General features: G+C 60.9%; 1 protein-coding gene across 4 annotated transcripts in view; it reads left to right on the top strand.

The window, feature by feature from the left end:
• ABCA7 (ATP binding cassette subfamily A member 7) overlaps positions 1-14,710 on the top strand; it is a 46,167-nt gene that overhangs the window by 5,996 nt on the left and 25,461 nt on the right. For all 4 annotated transcript variants that reach the window (XM_074939666.1, XM_074939669.1, XM_074939668.1 and 1 more), the window contains exons 2-17: positions 1,083-1,208; positions 2,030-2,123; positions 2,672-2,813; positions 3,602-3,729; positions 4,199-4,320; positions 6,314-6,508; positions 6,953-7,042; positions 9,269-9,506; positions 10,154-10,293; positions 10,563-10,679; positions 10,999-11,178; positions 11,277-11,485; positions 11,618-11,794; positions 12,930-13,152; positions 13,474-13,695; positions 14,072-14,276. In XM_074939666.1, coding sequence (XP_074795767.1) covers positions 1,143-1,208; positions 2,030-2,123; positions 2,672-2,813; positions 3,602-3,729; positions 4,199-4,320; positions 6,314-6,508; positions 6,953-7,042; positions 9,269-9,506; positions 10,154-10,293; positions 10,563-10,679; positions 10,999-11,178; positions 11,277-11,485; positions 11,618-11,794; positions 12,930-13,152; positions 13,474-13,695; positions 14,072-14,276 — 2,548 coding nt within the window. In that variant the 5' untranslated portion in view covers positions 1,083-1,142. The remainder of the gene's footprint in view (positions 1-1,082; positions 1,209-2,029; positions 2,124-2,671; positions 2,814-3,601; positions 3,730-4,198; positions 4,321-6,313; positions 6,509-6,952; positions 7,043-9,268; positions 9,507-10,153; positions 10,294-10,562; positions 10,680-10,998; positions 11,179-11,276; positions 11,486-11,617; positions 11,795-12,929; positions 13,153-13,473; positions 13,696-14,071; positions 14,277-14,710) is intronic.

The raw sequence follows: 14,710 nt of genomic DNA, 5'->3' as shown, positions 1-14,710 counted from the left end.
CCGTCTTGCTGCTGAGCTGATGCTTCGTTTGCTTTAAAGTCATTCTTTTAAAACCGGCTGGTTCTTTTCTCCCTTGGCTGGGCGTGCGGTCTCCCAGCTGCCCACGTCCCCAGGTGCAGTGGTGGGGTGTGTGTGTCAGGGAATAGGGGGATCAGGTCTGGTGGCCAGCCGGGTGCTCCCGCCCTGGGCACCTCCTGGAAGGCCCCGAAGGAGTTGCAGGAGAGTAGAGCTGGCGCTGTCTGTTCTGCTGGGCTGCGAACAGAGTCACTCCGGGGAGGGTGGGAGCCTGGCGTGCCAGGGCCCGTGGGCAGGGTTCCCATGCCAGAGGGTCATGTTACCAATTAGCTTCCAGGCCCCTTTGTTACTTAATGGTGACTTGGAGTCTCTGAGCCGTTGCCCCGGCAACCTCCTCCCCTCTGTAAAAGACGCAGCCTTTGTTCTCCAAAGTTCCCATACAAGTTCGATGTGCCCTGGGGGCCGGGGTGGGAGAGCGGGGGCCAGAGATCCGGCTGTGGGTAGGCAGAGCTGGGTCATGGCAGCAGGGGGAGAGCAGGATGATGGAGCTGGCTCAGGCAGGTTAGACCCGGGGTGCCTCTGAGCAATCCCCGCAGCCAGCGTTCCTGCTCCAGTCTCTGCAGCGCCCCCTGCTGGGACTGAAACGGGCGCCTGTTCTCCCCAGCGCCCCCTGTTGGTAGAGCTGGGGAGTGGGTTACCCAGGAGCTCCCTCCTCTGCCCGCGCTCCCTTCAGCGCCCCCTGCTGGGAGGGCCTGGGACTGGGTTACCCAGGAGCTCCCTCCTCTGCCAGCGCTCCCACCCCATGCCCTACAGCGCCCCCTGCTGGTAGAGCCGGGGAGTGGGTTACCCAGGAGTTCCCTCCACTGACAGCAGTCCTGCCCCCATACCCTACAGTGCCTCCTGCTGGGAGAGGCTACCGCTGTCCAAAGTTTTTACTGTTCCCCATAGTTCTTCCTGCAGGGAGAGGATGGGGCAGGTGTGGCGATAAATGCCTCAGTGACTCTTGTTGGCCCAGAAGCACCTTACTTTGCATTTAAGTCGATTCTCCACTGATTTTTGTTCCCCAGCATTGACAAGAGAGCCGGCAGCGTTAGCATGGTGGGGGCAGCCCTGCCTCCATCTGCACCATGGGGTTTGGGACGCAGCTGGGGCTGCTGCTCTGGAAGAACTTCACCTATCGGCGCAGGCAGAAGGTGAGTCGGCTCAGAAGCAATTTGCAGCCAGGGACCAGAGCCCTAAATCCCACTGGGCACAAGCTGCAGGTTGAAAGGGGGAAGCTTGTCCGCTCAAGAGCAGCCCCAGGTGGAGACTGGTGGGATTGAGCCACTGCTTATGGGGCCCGAGTGAGCTTAGATGGAAAACAGCTGGGTTCCTCCCCTTCATTTCCAAGGGGATCCCTCTTCTCCTCCCGCCATCAGCCTTCCTCCTCTCATTGCCCTTCTAACTGCACACACCCCTCCCCATCACTGTTCCCTCTAAGCTGTGCACGTGTGCGCATGCACACAGATCCTAAACCCCGCGCACATGGCGAAACACCGTGCGCACAAAAATTTGCACAGAAGCATAAAAATTTGCACAGAAGAAATTTTTTGTGCACACGGCCTGTCAAAAATTATAGGGAACATTGCTCCCCATCTCCTAAACTTCCCTGGATCCAGAGGAGGGAAGCTGCCTTCTAATATCACAGCAGCTCCTGGACTTACCCATGTGAGCAGGGTGGCCGGGGCCCAGGTGCCTGGGTGGGTCTGATGGTGGGGGTGAGATATCGGGGGGCGGGGGAGAAGGGCTCACCACCCATCCTAAAGAGCCGTCCATCCGGGCAAGATCCCTGAGAGGAGAGATGGGAACCCGCCTCCCCTTGTGCTCAGGACAATCCCCAAGTTGTTCACTCCACATCCGTGCGGCAAACTGTGGAGGGGGCTGACCAGGCTGGTCCCCTCTGCTCCCGCTGCTGCCCCTGCGGGTTCCATGTGAATCGTCCGACTGCTCCACGCCCGGCTCTGTCTTTCTCCAGATCCAACTCACCATTGAGCTTCTGTGGCCCCTCTTCCTCTTCTTCATCTTGATCTCGGTGCGGCAGTCGCACCCTCCTTTCGAGCAGCGTCAATGTAAGTGCTGCCCCCTGCCCTCTGAGGTGGAGACCCAGCTGGCGAACCGAGTCAGCTGGCGAACCGAGTCAGTCCAAACCAGTTTCAAACCAGTTCTCGTAATGCCCTTCCCCGGTCCTTGGCTGCCTGTGGCCCAGCACCAGGGTTAGGGGAGGGCCTTCTCTGTGCACCAGGGGATGAAATTCACCCTGTGCCAAGGATTGGGTGGTCTGCCCCGCAGTGGGCATCTCACAGTTTAGCACGACAAGCAGGGCCTGTTCTGAAGAGGACCTAGATTGACCTTGAGGGGGCTTCTGTGGCTGTGGTGAGGGGGTGGGTTTGCAGAGCAGCACGGAGGAGACGTATGCATCTGCGGTCTTAGCAGTGTCCAGTGCTGTTGGCTTTTTGCTTTCCTGGGTGCTAACATCTGCCCCAGAGGGGCGGGGAGAGGAGATGCCAGGGTCTCTGCCCAGCAGCCCTTATGTAGAACCACTGCTGACATTCAAGTTGCATCTGACCTTCTTCTGCGGCCTTCTAGCTCCATCTGGGCTCTCTCCCTCTCTCTACAGGTCACTTCCCCAACAAGGCCTTGCCCTCGGCTGGGACGCTGTCATGGATTCAGGGCATGATCTGTAACGTGAACAATCCCTGCTTCCAGTACCCGACGGCCGGTGAGACGCCCGGCGTGGTGGGGAACTTCAACCAGTCCATGTGAGTCGCTGTCTCACCTGCTCCCTGCTCTGGCTTCTGGCGTTACGCCAGCGGGAGTACGGGCGGCTGCCTTGGTTTATTGCCAGGCGATCTGTTGCTACGCGCAGCGTGGCCTTGATATACCCCCATGCGATGGGAGCTGGCCCCCCATCGCACCCATGCTGGTTGGGTTGGGAACCTGGGGCCACCCACGCTTTGCTCAGCTGAGACATCCCCTCTCCCCGCCTGCCCCCCAGCTGGCAACTTGTCGCCAGCCCAAGGGATACCGCCCATTCACTGTAGACAATTCTAGCTGCCCTTCCCCGAACGCCTGGAGAGATTGCAGCCATGCAGTGCTCCACCTTGAGCCAAGCGCAGGTGTATCCTGTGGAAACTACAGCTCCCAGCATGCAATGCTCCTTATTGTTTCAAGCACATGGAAGTGGGGTCCATAATTCCCAGCATACAATGCTGCTGCTGCTTTCAAGCAGGTGGGGGTGCAGCTGGAGGTGAGGATAACTCCCAGCATGCAGTGCTTCTGGAGGAGAGTACTCTTTTGCCTGGAGGAGGCATGCTGGGACATGTAGTCTTTTTGGACCACACACTTGGCTCAAAAGGGAGCATGGTATGGGGGTCTCCAGACTGCATTTGGGCAGGGGAGCGAACTCACAGCCTGCACAGACTGCCTCCCCTGTCCCAGGTAGATTCCTAGCTCTTCCCAGAGGCGTGAAGGGAGCAGTCCCTTCTCAGAGGGGAGCAGATGCTAAGTGATGACTTCGTCTCAGTTCCTTGTCTCTCTGTCCCTGCAGCATCTCTCGTCTGTTTGCTGATGCCCGGAAGGTGCTGCTCCATGCCAACAGCAAGCAGACCCTGAGCAGCTTTGGCCAGCTCCTGCCTGCCCTGCGCCGGCTCTGGGGGAGTGGAGCTCCATGGATGGGTAAGGCCTCCAGCCAGGACTGCAAGGAGGGGTTGATCCGATATTCTGCTGGGACACCCAGGCATTTTAACGTTGATCCAGGCCCGATGGGGGGACTGTGCTGCAAAACTTGAAGTGAATCAGTCCCCCCCGCCCTCCCTTTTAGGTTTACACCAACAGGGTTCCTCTCACAGCACCCTGCAGGATCAGGCCCTGTAGGTATGTCTTCACTGCAAAGGTGACTCAGGCGATTGGCATGTGGGTGTTATAGCAGCTACACTCAATTGTGTCCACACTGGGGCTGCACTTAGTGGCGTATGTTGCGAGGACTTCTGGGGGCATAACTCCTGGTTCCTGGCGCTGCAGTTAGCTGAATGACTCTGGTTCTTTGCCAGTGAATTTCCCAACCTCATTGCTGCTGCTTTCTCATTCCTGTTGCCCCTCTCCTGGCTTGACCTCACCCCCGCCCTTCTCTCCATGTGTCCCCCAGCCAGGCCAGTCAAGGACTACCTGAAAGAGGGCGAGACCTTTTCCCGCTTCCTCCGGACCAACACCTCCCTTCCCCCTGCCCTGGTGGAGGAGCTGCTGGGAGCTCGGTTGGACCTGCGCATCGTGAGTAGGGCTGATCTCGGGGTCCATGATAGGGGCAAGGGGCTAAGAACCCTACCCTCCTGTCTGTGGGTGTGTTGCAGGGCTAGGTCCTCCATTACCCACGTGCCCTCTTGGGAGCCAGCCAGTGGCAGTTGGCATGGGGGTCCTGGCTGTCAGCGCTTTGCAGAGTCCAGTAATGTCAGGGCGGCGGGGGAGGGATTGAGAGCAGGAAGCAGGGAGAGACGGCTTCAGCAGAGCGGGGAGCGTGACGCAGAGACGCACCAGGAGGTTGTTCTGGATGCGGGAGGATGCAGAGCAGAAGGTTCTTGCCCCAGGAGTGAGGAGGGACAGAGAGGAGGCTGGTGCTGGGGGGCGGGGGTGTCAGATACATTGTGCAGTACCAGTACCCAGGCCCCACCTTTGGGCCCCCCAAAAAAGTAAGCCCCAGCAGTGAGTTCTTAGGGCTGGGGAAGCCCGGTTGTTGTTTGTATTTACAGTGGGACTTTAGTGCCCCAACTGAGATCAGGGCCCTTGTGCCAGGTGCTGTACGTGCACTTGGGGGCAGAAGTCCCTCGAGCTCTGTGACGCTTTGGGGTTCAACCCAGACCAGCAAGGGATTGTGGCACCGTCTGCCCTGTAACCCGGGGCGCTTCTGTTCTGGTTCCACCAGCCGCCGTACAGCACAGTAACCTCACTCCGGTGTTCACCAGCCTTCCCCCTTGCAGTGCGACATCAACACCCAGCCAGTCCCGAGTTGTCCCCCAACCATCTGCCCCACAGTGTCCCGCTCTCTCGCTGCACGCTTCCAGAAGTGATTCAGGGCGCTGCTCCCTTAAAGAGACCGTACCCCATTGCGTGCTACCTTAACTGGGGCTAACAGACCCTCTGTTGTAATCAAAGCACTGAATCGGCTTATAGTGGAAGTAAAATAAGTCCTATTAAGCAAAAGGTCGTAGGGTTAAGTGTTACCAAGAGTAAGAAATAAAGACAGGAAGGGTGACGAGCAAACAAAAGTAGCAACACGCTGCGAAGACTAAAACCTGATGTCACAAACAAGAGTCTCTTGTTCCAAGGCGTGTTTCTCACCACGTCTCTTCTCCAGCCTGGCTGGCCAGACCCCTTCACAGGTCTCAATGTGCCTCTGTCTCCTCCGGTGAAGGAGGCCAAAGGGGCTTGTTCGCTCCGCTAATAGCGTCCCAAAGTTCGTCGACCCTGCTTCAAGAGGCAGGAAGGCGGCTTCCTGCGGGTGCTATCTCCATCCCCCAGCGAGACTAAGTGTCCGTCTGCCCCCACTTGCAAACCGGGCTCATCTTTGTCTTTGGTCTCCCCTGGCTTAATTGACATTGGAGATGCAGTCACACGGATGGAACCACATTCCTTTGTCAGGAGCAGGTGTGGCCCAGTACAGGTTAAGCACCCCTGTTCAGCACCGATCTATAAATTCCTTTGTGGGTTTAGCCTCTAGACATCACGGCAGAATGTTAATGATCAGTGAGTTATTGGTTTTCTAGTGATATATCCCATCCACCTTTAGGGTATGTATCGTGACAATGGGGGGGCCGACTGGCACTGGGGTGCTCACAGTGTAAACAGACAAAGGAGGGATCGTTGTCCCCATTTTACAGAAGGGCAACAGGGAGGTTAGGTGACGAGCCCAAGGTCACCCAGGGAATCTGTGGCAGTGCTGGAAAACAAACCCAGCTCTCCCAGGCCGGTGTGTTAACCACAAGCCTGGCCTGCCTTCCCCAGTCTCTGCCCAAACAGCCTCATGTGCTGGGCTGCTGTTGCTTCCAGGGGTGCTGTGCTGGAGGCTGGAGCTAGGGGACGGCCTGTCGCAGTGGTCCGCAGGCTGCCCAGGTCAGGACAGAAGGTGGCACGCTGGAGCCTGTGGTCTCCGCCGGCGGTGCGGCCGGACTGAAGCTGAGGATGGCTGCAGGCCCCTACGGGGGCGTCTGACTGGGAGGGCTGTCCACTGCTTCTCTGGCTACCGGCGCGCTCTCATCTCCCCCTGCAGCTCTCCCTTGCCGCCACCGGCATGCCACTGAAGGCCATCGTCTGCAACGCCTCCGTGCTGGCGGAGTTCCTGGTGGCAGCGGAGCCGAGCTCCGGGGAGCGCCTGCAGGGGCGGCTCTGTGCTCTGCCAGCGCCCGCCCTCCAGGCCATGGAGCGCAGCTTCCTCTCGCAAGCGGATTTCTCCCAAGTCTTGGCGGTAGGGGGCTGGGGGGGGGGGGGCTGCCGGAGCCGTGGGGCTGGGGCTTCTATCGGCAGATGTCTCCAAACTGTCTGGAGAAGGGACCCCCTGTCCACTCCACACCTGCCCCTGGGAGCCAATGGGAACTTGAGTGGGAGCGGGGCTAGGTGCTCTGGGTGCGTCCGGAGCTGGGTGCCAGGTGGCTGTGGAAGGAGCTGGCTCTCGGCACTGAAGTTCACGCCCTGGGTCGGGGATCAGGGTGTGTGATGGGGGCTCCATCCCTGTGCTGCCTGGCTGGTTCATCCTCTCCCCATTCCGGAGCTAGATCTGCCCCGGCCTAGGCTGGAGGATTGTGTCTGAGATGGGGCCACCCAGGCCCATAGCCCCTTGCAGCCCCAGTGAGCTGTCTAGCTGAGCTGCCAGGAGCCCCTTAGGGGGTCTGACTCTTCTGCCCTCTCACAGGAGCAGCTGAGCTCCAAATCGGACGACGTGGTGAGCGCCGTGGAGACCCTGGTCACTTTCCTCCAGGGCGCCGAGACGCTCGCGAAGGAGGTAACGGAATCCCTGCTGGCCCCAGGTCTGCACCGCTCCCAGCACCTCCCCTGCCCTACAGCCCCGCTGGGACCCAGGGCCTGAGGTTTGGGGGACGACTCCCTGGTCAGTGTTTCTATAGGCAGACTCCTCTCCTGGTGCCATGCGGCAACGCTTGTGACCAATGACAGGTCTCCCCTCCACAGACAGGGTTCAAAGCATAGGAGCCTGTCATCCGCTGATCATGGTTAGGTGTGCCCGCTAGGGTAGAAAGAGGGAGAGGCTTCCCGAACTTCTTATTAGCCCAGGGCTGTGCAGCTCAGTGCACCAGCTGGGCTTCCACGTTCCCACTGCTGGGCCCCCTGCCAGCTCCTTGTGCGATGCCAGCCAGACAAGGAGTCTCCCCCAGCACGCAGATCCCAGGATTCTCCAAGCCTGGTGGAGCTGCTAGGAAAATCTCTCTGCTCTTTTCCACCCCCTCGTGTCTGTGAACGAAACGAAACCTGAATATCGTGGTGGCTTTCCCCTTTTCCTCTCTTCCCCCCCCCTCCCTCCCCACTGGAAAAGAGAGGTGGGGAAAGGAAGGGGGAACCCTTAAAAAAAACAAACCCCACCCATGGCAAATTATTCCAGTTTTGGGAACTGAACAATTGGGGGATTTCGTAGCGGGGGGGGGTGGTGGAAATGTTTTGGCTGAAATGAAAATGTTCTTTGTGGTAGAAAAAAACCTTTTTCACCCACCCCTCCAATGTTTAGGTGATTAGGCAGTGGGTGCAACCGGGGCTGTGGTGCCTGTTTGATCTGCCCCAAACCAGAGGGACCTCCCCTCTAGGGGCAGTTCAGTCTCCTTGTGCCGGTCAAACCGCGGCCTCCCAACAAAGGGACCTGTTTGTGCCAGCTGTATCGGTGAGGGTGCCCGGGAACTGCCCTAAGACCCGCCAACTCATGTTACGGAGTACCAATGGGGCACATACCTCACCACCACCTCCCACCCCCCCTCCACTGCCCCCATCATTTCCCCCGCCCATCTCTGTACCAAAGCTGCAGCTGCCTCTGGGTGGCTGCTCCCAGGTGCCCCCTGTAGGGGGTGCTGGTACCCCAGCACGGAGCACCCAGGGTCTCAGCTGCCTGCACGGTGGCCCTAGCTGTGAGTACCCAGCGAGCAGGGAAGGATGGGACCTGGACCCAGGCAGCGCTGGCATGACCCCTAATCGTCTCCGGTGGCAGCTGAGCAGGGATATTGATGTGGGGTGCCTCTCTTACCCACAGCTCTCCTAAAACAGCTAAATTCTCCTGCTGTAAACCCTCAGAAGCCTCTTGGGGAAGAGCCTGGCTGGGATATTGGTGCTGGGAAAGTGGCTTTGGGGCGGAGCTGGGCTTCAGATCTCTTTTCTGGATCCTGTCCCTGCTTTCACCCAGACCTTGCAAGAGCATTGTTACTAGGGAGACAGCGTGGTCTAGTGGCTGGGACTTGGGAGACCTGGGTGCTTCCAGTGACCCCAGGCGAGTCATTGCCCTGCTGTGTGCCTCAGTTTCCCCTTGTGCCCTTTGGTTGTTGAGATCGTAAACTGTCTATGGCAGGGATTGTCTCTCACGATGCCAAAGATATGGGCGCAGGAGGGATCCCTGCGGGACATGATCCTTTCCCCTCCCTGTTATTGCTGGCTTCCCAGGCCCTGCTTTGCCCAGCCCCACAGGGATGGTCCCCGGTGTGCTCCCTGCTCAGGGCCTCTTCGGGCTGCGGGCAGGCCAAGGGGCACATCTCTGCCAGTGGCGTGAATGTCCATTAGACGCTAGCGGGAAGGGGGAGGAATGTTACCCCAGGTTAATCCAAGAAGTCCCCTCCCACTTCAGGCCCGAGCTCCCCAACCCCCCCGATTAGCAGTTTACACCAGAGGCTCCTTTGCGGTTCAGGGGCTGTGACGGGGGAGCCCCCCAGCCGGACGGGCCCAGTGGGATGAGTGAAGGCATCACGCTGGTCTCCATCCTCTTCCCCAGGCAGTGGGAAGGACCAGGGAGTGAGAGCGAAGGGCACGGCCGGCGGGTCTGGGCAGGGATCCCGGTCTCTATGATGGGGGGGAGGGGCCTGGCTGGGACTGGGGTGGGGCCTGTCCCCCCCCTGCACCCCCGCACACACATGGGCCTGGGGGGGGGCCCTGGGGGCTGGGTACCTGTCCCGCGGTCTCAGCCCACCGTGCCCAGCACCCAGCCCGTGTTGGTTTGGAGGCCTGGTGTCTCCTGCTCCAGGTCGGCGCCATGACCAGCTTTGCAGAGTTCCGGCGGGAGCTGCAGGCGCTGTCGGGGCGGGACGCTGGCTCCTCCCTGCAGGGCACCTTCGAGGCCGTGTCCCGCATCGCCTGCGGGCACCCGGAAGGGGGCGACCTCAAGATCCCCTCCCTCAACTGGTACGAGGACAACGACATCAAGGCCTTTCTGAACCGCAACAGCTCAGAGCAGGGAGCCGTCCTGCTGGACAACGCCACCAGTGAGTGAGTGGGGAGCCACCTCTCCCCGTCGGGGCAGGGGAGCTGGAGGGGGGGATGCAGCAGCAGGATCCCATGCGGGTGGAACTGACCCAGCTTGGGGCAACAACGGGATTTGAACCCGGGCCGCGCCGAGCCAAAGGAGCAGGTGCATAAAGCCACCCAGCCTCTCACCCCTACTGTGCGGGCAGCTGCTGGCGGGTGGCAGAGACCCCACTCCTAGGGCGGGTTAGGCTGGGATCGGGCAGCCTTAGATGGGAGGTTTCCTGGCGGGGCTGGAGCTCAGGGGTGTGGAGAAGAGCTGGGCTTGACTGAGGGGTATATCCTCTGCCCCAGGGGAAGCTGCAGCCCGGGGAGATTCAAGGGGAAGGGGCCTTAGCCAACCACAGCGGGGATGGGGTGGGGTGGGACAGCAAGGAGCCAGGGCCGGGTCTGGAGGAGAGATTTCATGCCCAGCAAGCAGGTTTATTGGGAGTGGGAGGGGGCTGATCTCTAGAGGGGATCCCCCTTTCCTCAGCCTGTGGGTTTATTGGGGGTGGGAGGGGCAGATCTATAGAGGAGCTCCCCCCTCCTCCCAGTATACAGGTTTATTGGTGGGGGGGGGGCAGCGTGACCATTTCTCTCGATCCTTTCCCCCGCTCCCACGCAGGCCCTTACTGCAAGGAGCTGATCCGGAGCCTGGAGTCGAACCCGCTGTCCCGGATCCTGTGGCGGGGGATCAAACCTCTCTTCATCGGCAAAATCCTCTATGCCCCGTCCAGCCCCAGCACACGAAGGATCATGGCCGAGGTGAAGGAGTTGGGTGGTGGGGGGACGAACCCCAGCTCTGCAGAGTCAGCCCGGAGCACCCAAGGGGCCCCCTCAGTGCCTGGGGATCTCCTCCACCCCCCGGCCCGGTCTGTGGGCCCTGCTTGAGTCCCGTGGGCCTCCCAACCACTCCACCGGAAGGGCGGTGGGCCAGGGGCAGGCTGGGAGTGAAGGGTGGGGAGGGAGTGGGGCATGACCCCCAGCCGGGCCAGCAGCCTGTCTCGCCGACCCCCTCGCTTCTCTTGGCCCAGGTGAACCGGACGTTCCAGGAGCTGGCCGTGTTGCGGGAGGTGAGGGGCACCTGGCAGGAGCTGGGGCCTCGGGTCTACGCCTTCCTCAACAGCAGCCTGGAGATGCAGGTCCTTCAGGTCTGTCCCCCCTCGGTCTGCGCCAGCCAGGGGCTGTGCAATGGGGGAGCCAGAGGAGTTGGTATAGAGGGAGGGTGTGGTGGGATGGGGGGTAATGGGTGTGCGGGCCTAGAGGGAGGGGTGTGGGTGGATGGGCATGGGGTGTGGGAGGGGGCAAAGGGAATGGGATGGGGGGGCTGGGGAAGGAGGTGCAGTGAAGAGAATGGGGTGGGGGAAAGGGGGTCAGCCCCACTCTGGCCCTGTAGTGGGGCTGTGTCCTGGCTGGGGGATGGTGCCACCCCCCTAGGCAGCCCTGTCCCCTGTCCCTTTGCCCTGGCAGAGCCTGCTGCGGGAACCTGCCACCTCCCGCCTGGTGGAGCAGGGCCTGAACGGCACTTCGTGGGACCCATCGGCCGTGGGCGAGTTCCTGGCGGGGGTGCCAGGGGGCCAGGCCTACACCTGGCGCCAGGCCTACGCAGAGGTGGACCAGGTGGTGGGCACCCTGTCGCAGTTCATCGAGGTGCGGTGTGTGCGAGTAACACCCCCCTGTCCCCCTGGCTACCCACCTCTGGACCTCCCCGCGCTCAGGGCCCTGCTCTCTCCCGCTCCTGCCCGCAGTGCGTCTCCCTGGACAAGGTGGAGGCGGTGGCCTCCGAAGAGCAGTTGGTGTCGCGGGCCCTGCAGCTGCTGGAGGGGCGCCAGTTCTGGGCTGGCGTGGTCTTCCTGCCCGCCGACAATGCCACCCCCGGGGAGCTGCCCCCCCATGTCCGCTACAAGATCCGCATGGACATCGACGACGTCACCCGCAGCAACAAGATCAAGGACAGGTGCGGGCGCCTGGGGGAGGGGCCTCTCGAAATGCTGCCCCCCCGCCCCCCAAGATCCCCTTTCTGCGGGGTCCATGTCTGGGGCGGGAGGGAAGGTGCTTTGCCCTGCTCACGCTTTCTCCCCTCGCTCAGGTTCTGGGACCCGGGCCCAGCCGCCGACCCCTTCAGCGACCTGCGCTACGTCTGGGGGGGCTTCGTCTACGTGCAGGACCTGGTGGAACGGGCCATCACGCGGGTCCTGAGCGGCGCTGCCAGCCGCACCGGCATCTACCTGCAGCAGATGCCCTACCCCTGCTACGTGGATGACGTGTGAGTGGCCACGGGATCCAGTCTGTCCCCCCTGCAGGCTAGAGCAGGAGCAACATAAAGTCAGGCCTCCCTTCTGGTCACGAGCTCTGCAGGGCCCCTGCTGGGTGGGGCAGGAATGGGTCTGTTTTCCTGTGTATCTACCCCCCATGCCCTGCCCCTATATCATGCAGTGCCCCTAGTGACTGGGGTAGGAATTAGTCTGTATCCCTGTGTATTCCCCTACGCTCCTCCAGCCTATTTCCTGCAGCGCCCCCTGCTGACTGGGCTGGGAACAGTCTGTATCCCTGTATATTTCCCCCCACCTCCCCGTTCCTCCATCCCTTTCCCTGCCGCACCCCCTGCTGACTGGGCTGGGAACGGTCTATATCCCTGTGTATTCCCCCCCACCTCCCCATTCCTCCATCCCTTTCCCTGCCGCACCCCCTGCTGACTGGGCTGGGAACGGTCTATATCCCTGTATATTTCCCCCCACCTCCCCGTTCCTCCATCCCTTTCCCTGCCGCACCCCCTGCTGACTGGGCTGGGAACGGTCTATATCCCTGTGTATTCCCCCCCACCTCCCCATTCCTCCATCCCTTTCCCTGCCGCACCCCCTGCTGACTGGGCTGGGAACGGTCTATATCCCTGTATATTTCCCCCCACCTCCCCGTTCCTCCATCCCTTTCCCTGCCGCACCCCCTGCTGACTGGGCTGGGAACGGTCTATATCCCTGTGTATTCCTCCCCACCTCCCCGTTCCTCCATCCCTTTCCCTGCCGCACCCCCTGCTGACTGGGCTGGGAACGGTCTATATCCCTGTGTATTCCCCCCCACATTCCTCCATCCCTTTCCCTGCAGCGCCCCCTGCTGGCCATGGCTGATCTCTGCTCCATTTCCAAGACGGGAGATGATTTCATTCCCCACTCTCTGCAGTCCCTTGCTGAGATTTCCCTGCCCTTTGCCGTGGCTCTCCGGGACGCAGCGGCTTCCTGTGTGGTGTCTGGCTCATGGAGCGTGGTGGGGCATCGTCTCCCATGTTCCTGGGCGCCTGGGAACTGCGCTGAGACCCCCCCCCCAACTCATTTCACATAGTGCCAGTGGGGCGCGGCGTTCAAGGGTTAACACGTCTGCTCCCCGCTCCACACGCCCTCCCCCAGTTTCCTGCGGGTCTTGAATCGTTCGCTGCCGCTCTTCATGACGCTGGCCTGGATCTACTCGGTGGCCGTGATCATCAAAGGGGTGGTGCACGAGAAGGAAGCCCGGCTGAAGGAGACCATGAAGATTATGGGGCTCAGCAGGGGCATCCTCTGGCTCAGCTGGTTCATCAGCAGCTTCATCCCCTTCCTCATCAGCTCCTCCTTCCTCGTCCTCATCCTCAAGGTATGTGTGCAGAGCGCCGGTGGGAGGGGGGCAGCACTGGCCGGGGAGGGGTGAGCCCAGGGCTGGGGTAGCAGGATGGGGCTGCAGGTCGGGGTTGAGGAGCATCATCTGATCTGGGCATGGGGGAGCCCAGGGCTGGGGTAGCAGTGAGGGGGCTGTAGATTAGGATTGACGGGCCACAGCAGGAGTGTAGTGGGGGGAGCCTGGCACTGCAATAGTGGGGCAGAGAGGGCTGGGACTGACGGGCAACAAGAGATCGCAGTGCCTCTGCCAGCCACAGCTCTAACCTGTTCTCCTCCCCCCCCGCCCCCCCCCACGCAGCTGGGAGACATCCTGCCCTACAGCGACCCCACCGTGGTCTTCCTCTTCTTGGCTGCCTTCACTGTGGCCACCATCGCCCAGTGCTTCCTCATCAGCACCTTCTTCTCCCGCGCCAACCTGGCCTCGGCCTGCGGTGGCATCATCTACTTCTCCTTCTACCTGCCCTACGTGCTGTGCGTGGCCTGGCGCGACCACATCACCTTCCCGCTGCGCCTCTGCTTGGTAAGGATGCCCCCGCCACCTGCCCTGCCCTGCCTGGAGGTCACACACCCTGGGTGTTTTCCGGTCCCGCTCCAGGGTGTCCTTTTCAGCCTGGCTCTAATGGGGTCTCCCTATGTGGGTGCCGATCAAAGGGGGTACGGGGGGTCCCAGTGACATGCTCAGAATTGCCCCGTCCCCATGGCTGTTTACACCGCCCACCCCCGGAGGAAGGCTGGACTCGGAAACTCTACCCCTTAGCATTTCACAGGCTGGCCACTGAATCGGCAGCCCCGTGGCCATGAGTAGGTTGGTGGCTGGTGCCCAGGGCTAGTTCCCAGGGAGCTGTGCTGGGTCTGGGGGTTTCCTGGTCTTGCTTCACCTGCTTCTCCCCTGCCAGAGCCTCCTGTCCCCAGTGGCATTTGGGTTTGGCTGCGAGTACTTCTCCCTGTACGAGGAGCAGGGTGTGGGGATCCAGTGGTACAACCTGAACTCCAGCCCCGTGCAGGGCGACCCTTACAACTTCGCCACCTCCATGGCGCTGCTGCTCCTGGACGCGTGTCTGTACGGCCTGGCCACGTGGTACATCGAGGCTGTCTTCCCAGGTCAGCGGGTGGGGCTGGGAATGGATCTGGACTTGGACTGGGGTGATGCTCCCACAAGCTCTGCCCATTTACGAGCTGCCACTCTCAGTGAATTGTGCAGATCTTCATAATAAGTCCACACTTCTCCATTCTCGCACAGGTAGATCATCAGTGAAATTGTGTCGTCTTAATGCATCATCAGTCGGTTTCAGAGTTAACATTCCAGTTGAAATGAATAAGAGCAGCTTGTATTTTTCAGAGCTCCTTGCTGTCTGCAGACTCAGGCGGATCGCTCTGGGTCAGCTGAACCCAGGTTATTTCGTATTTGTCAGGACTAGAGACCTAAGGTTGTTTTCCTTAACTGATAGCTGAGATCCTGGAGCACAGTTCAAGTCTAGACCCCAGGCAGGCCAGTTCCACCCACCCTCCAAAGTAGAAGTAAAACGGAGCGTCTC

The sequence above is a fragment of the Natator depressus genome, chromosome 25 (genome assembly GCF_965152275.1).
Source record: "Natator depressus isolate rNatDep1 chromosome 25, rNatDep2.hap1, whole genome shotgun sequence".
NCBI classification, from domain to species: Eukaryota; Metazoa; Chordata; order Testudines; family Cheloniidae; genus Natator; species Natator depressus.
The sequence above is the reverse complement of the archived record's forward strand: the minus strand, read 5'-3'. Positions and strand labels throughout refer to the sequence as shown.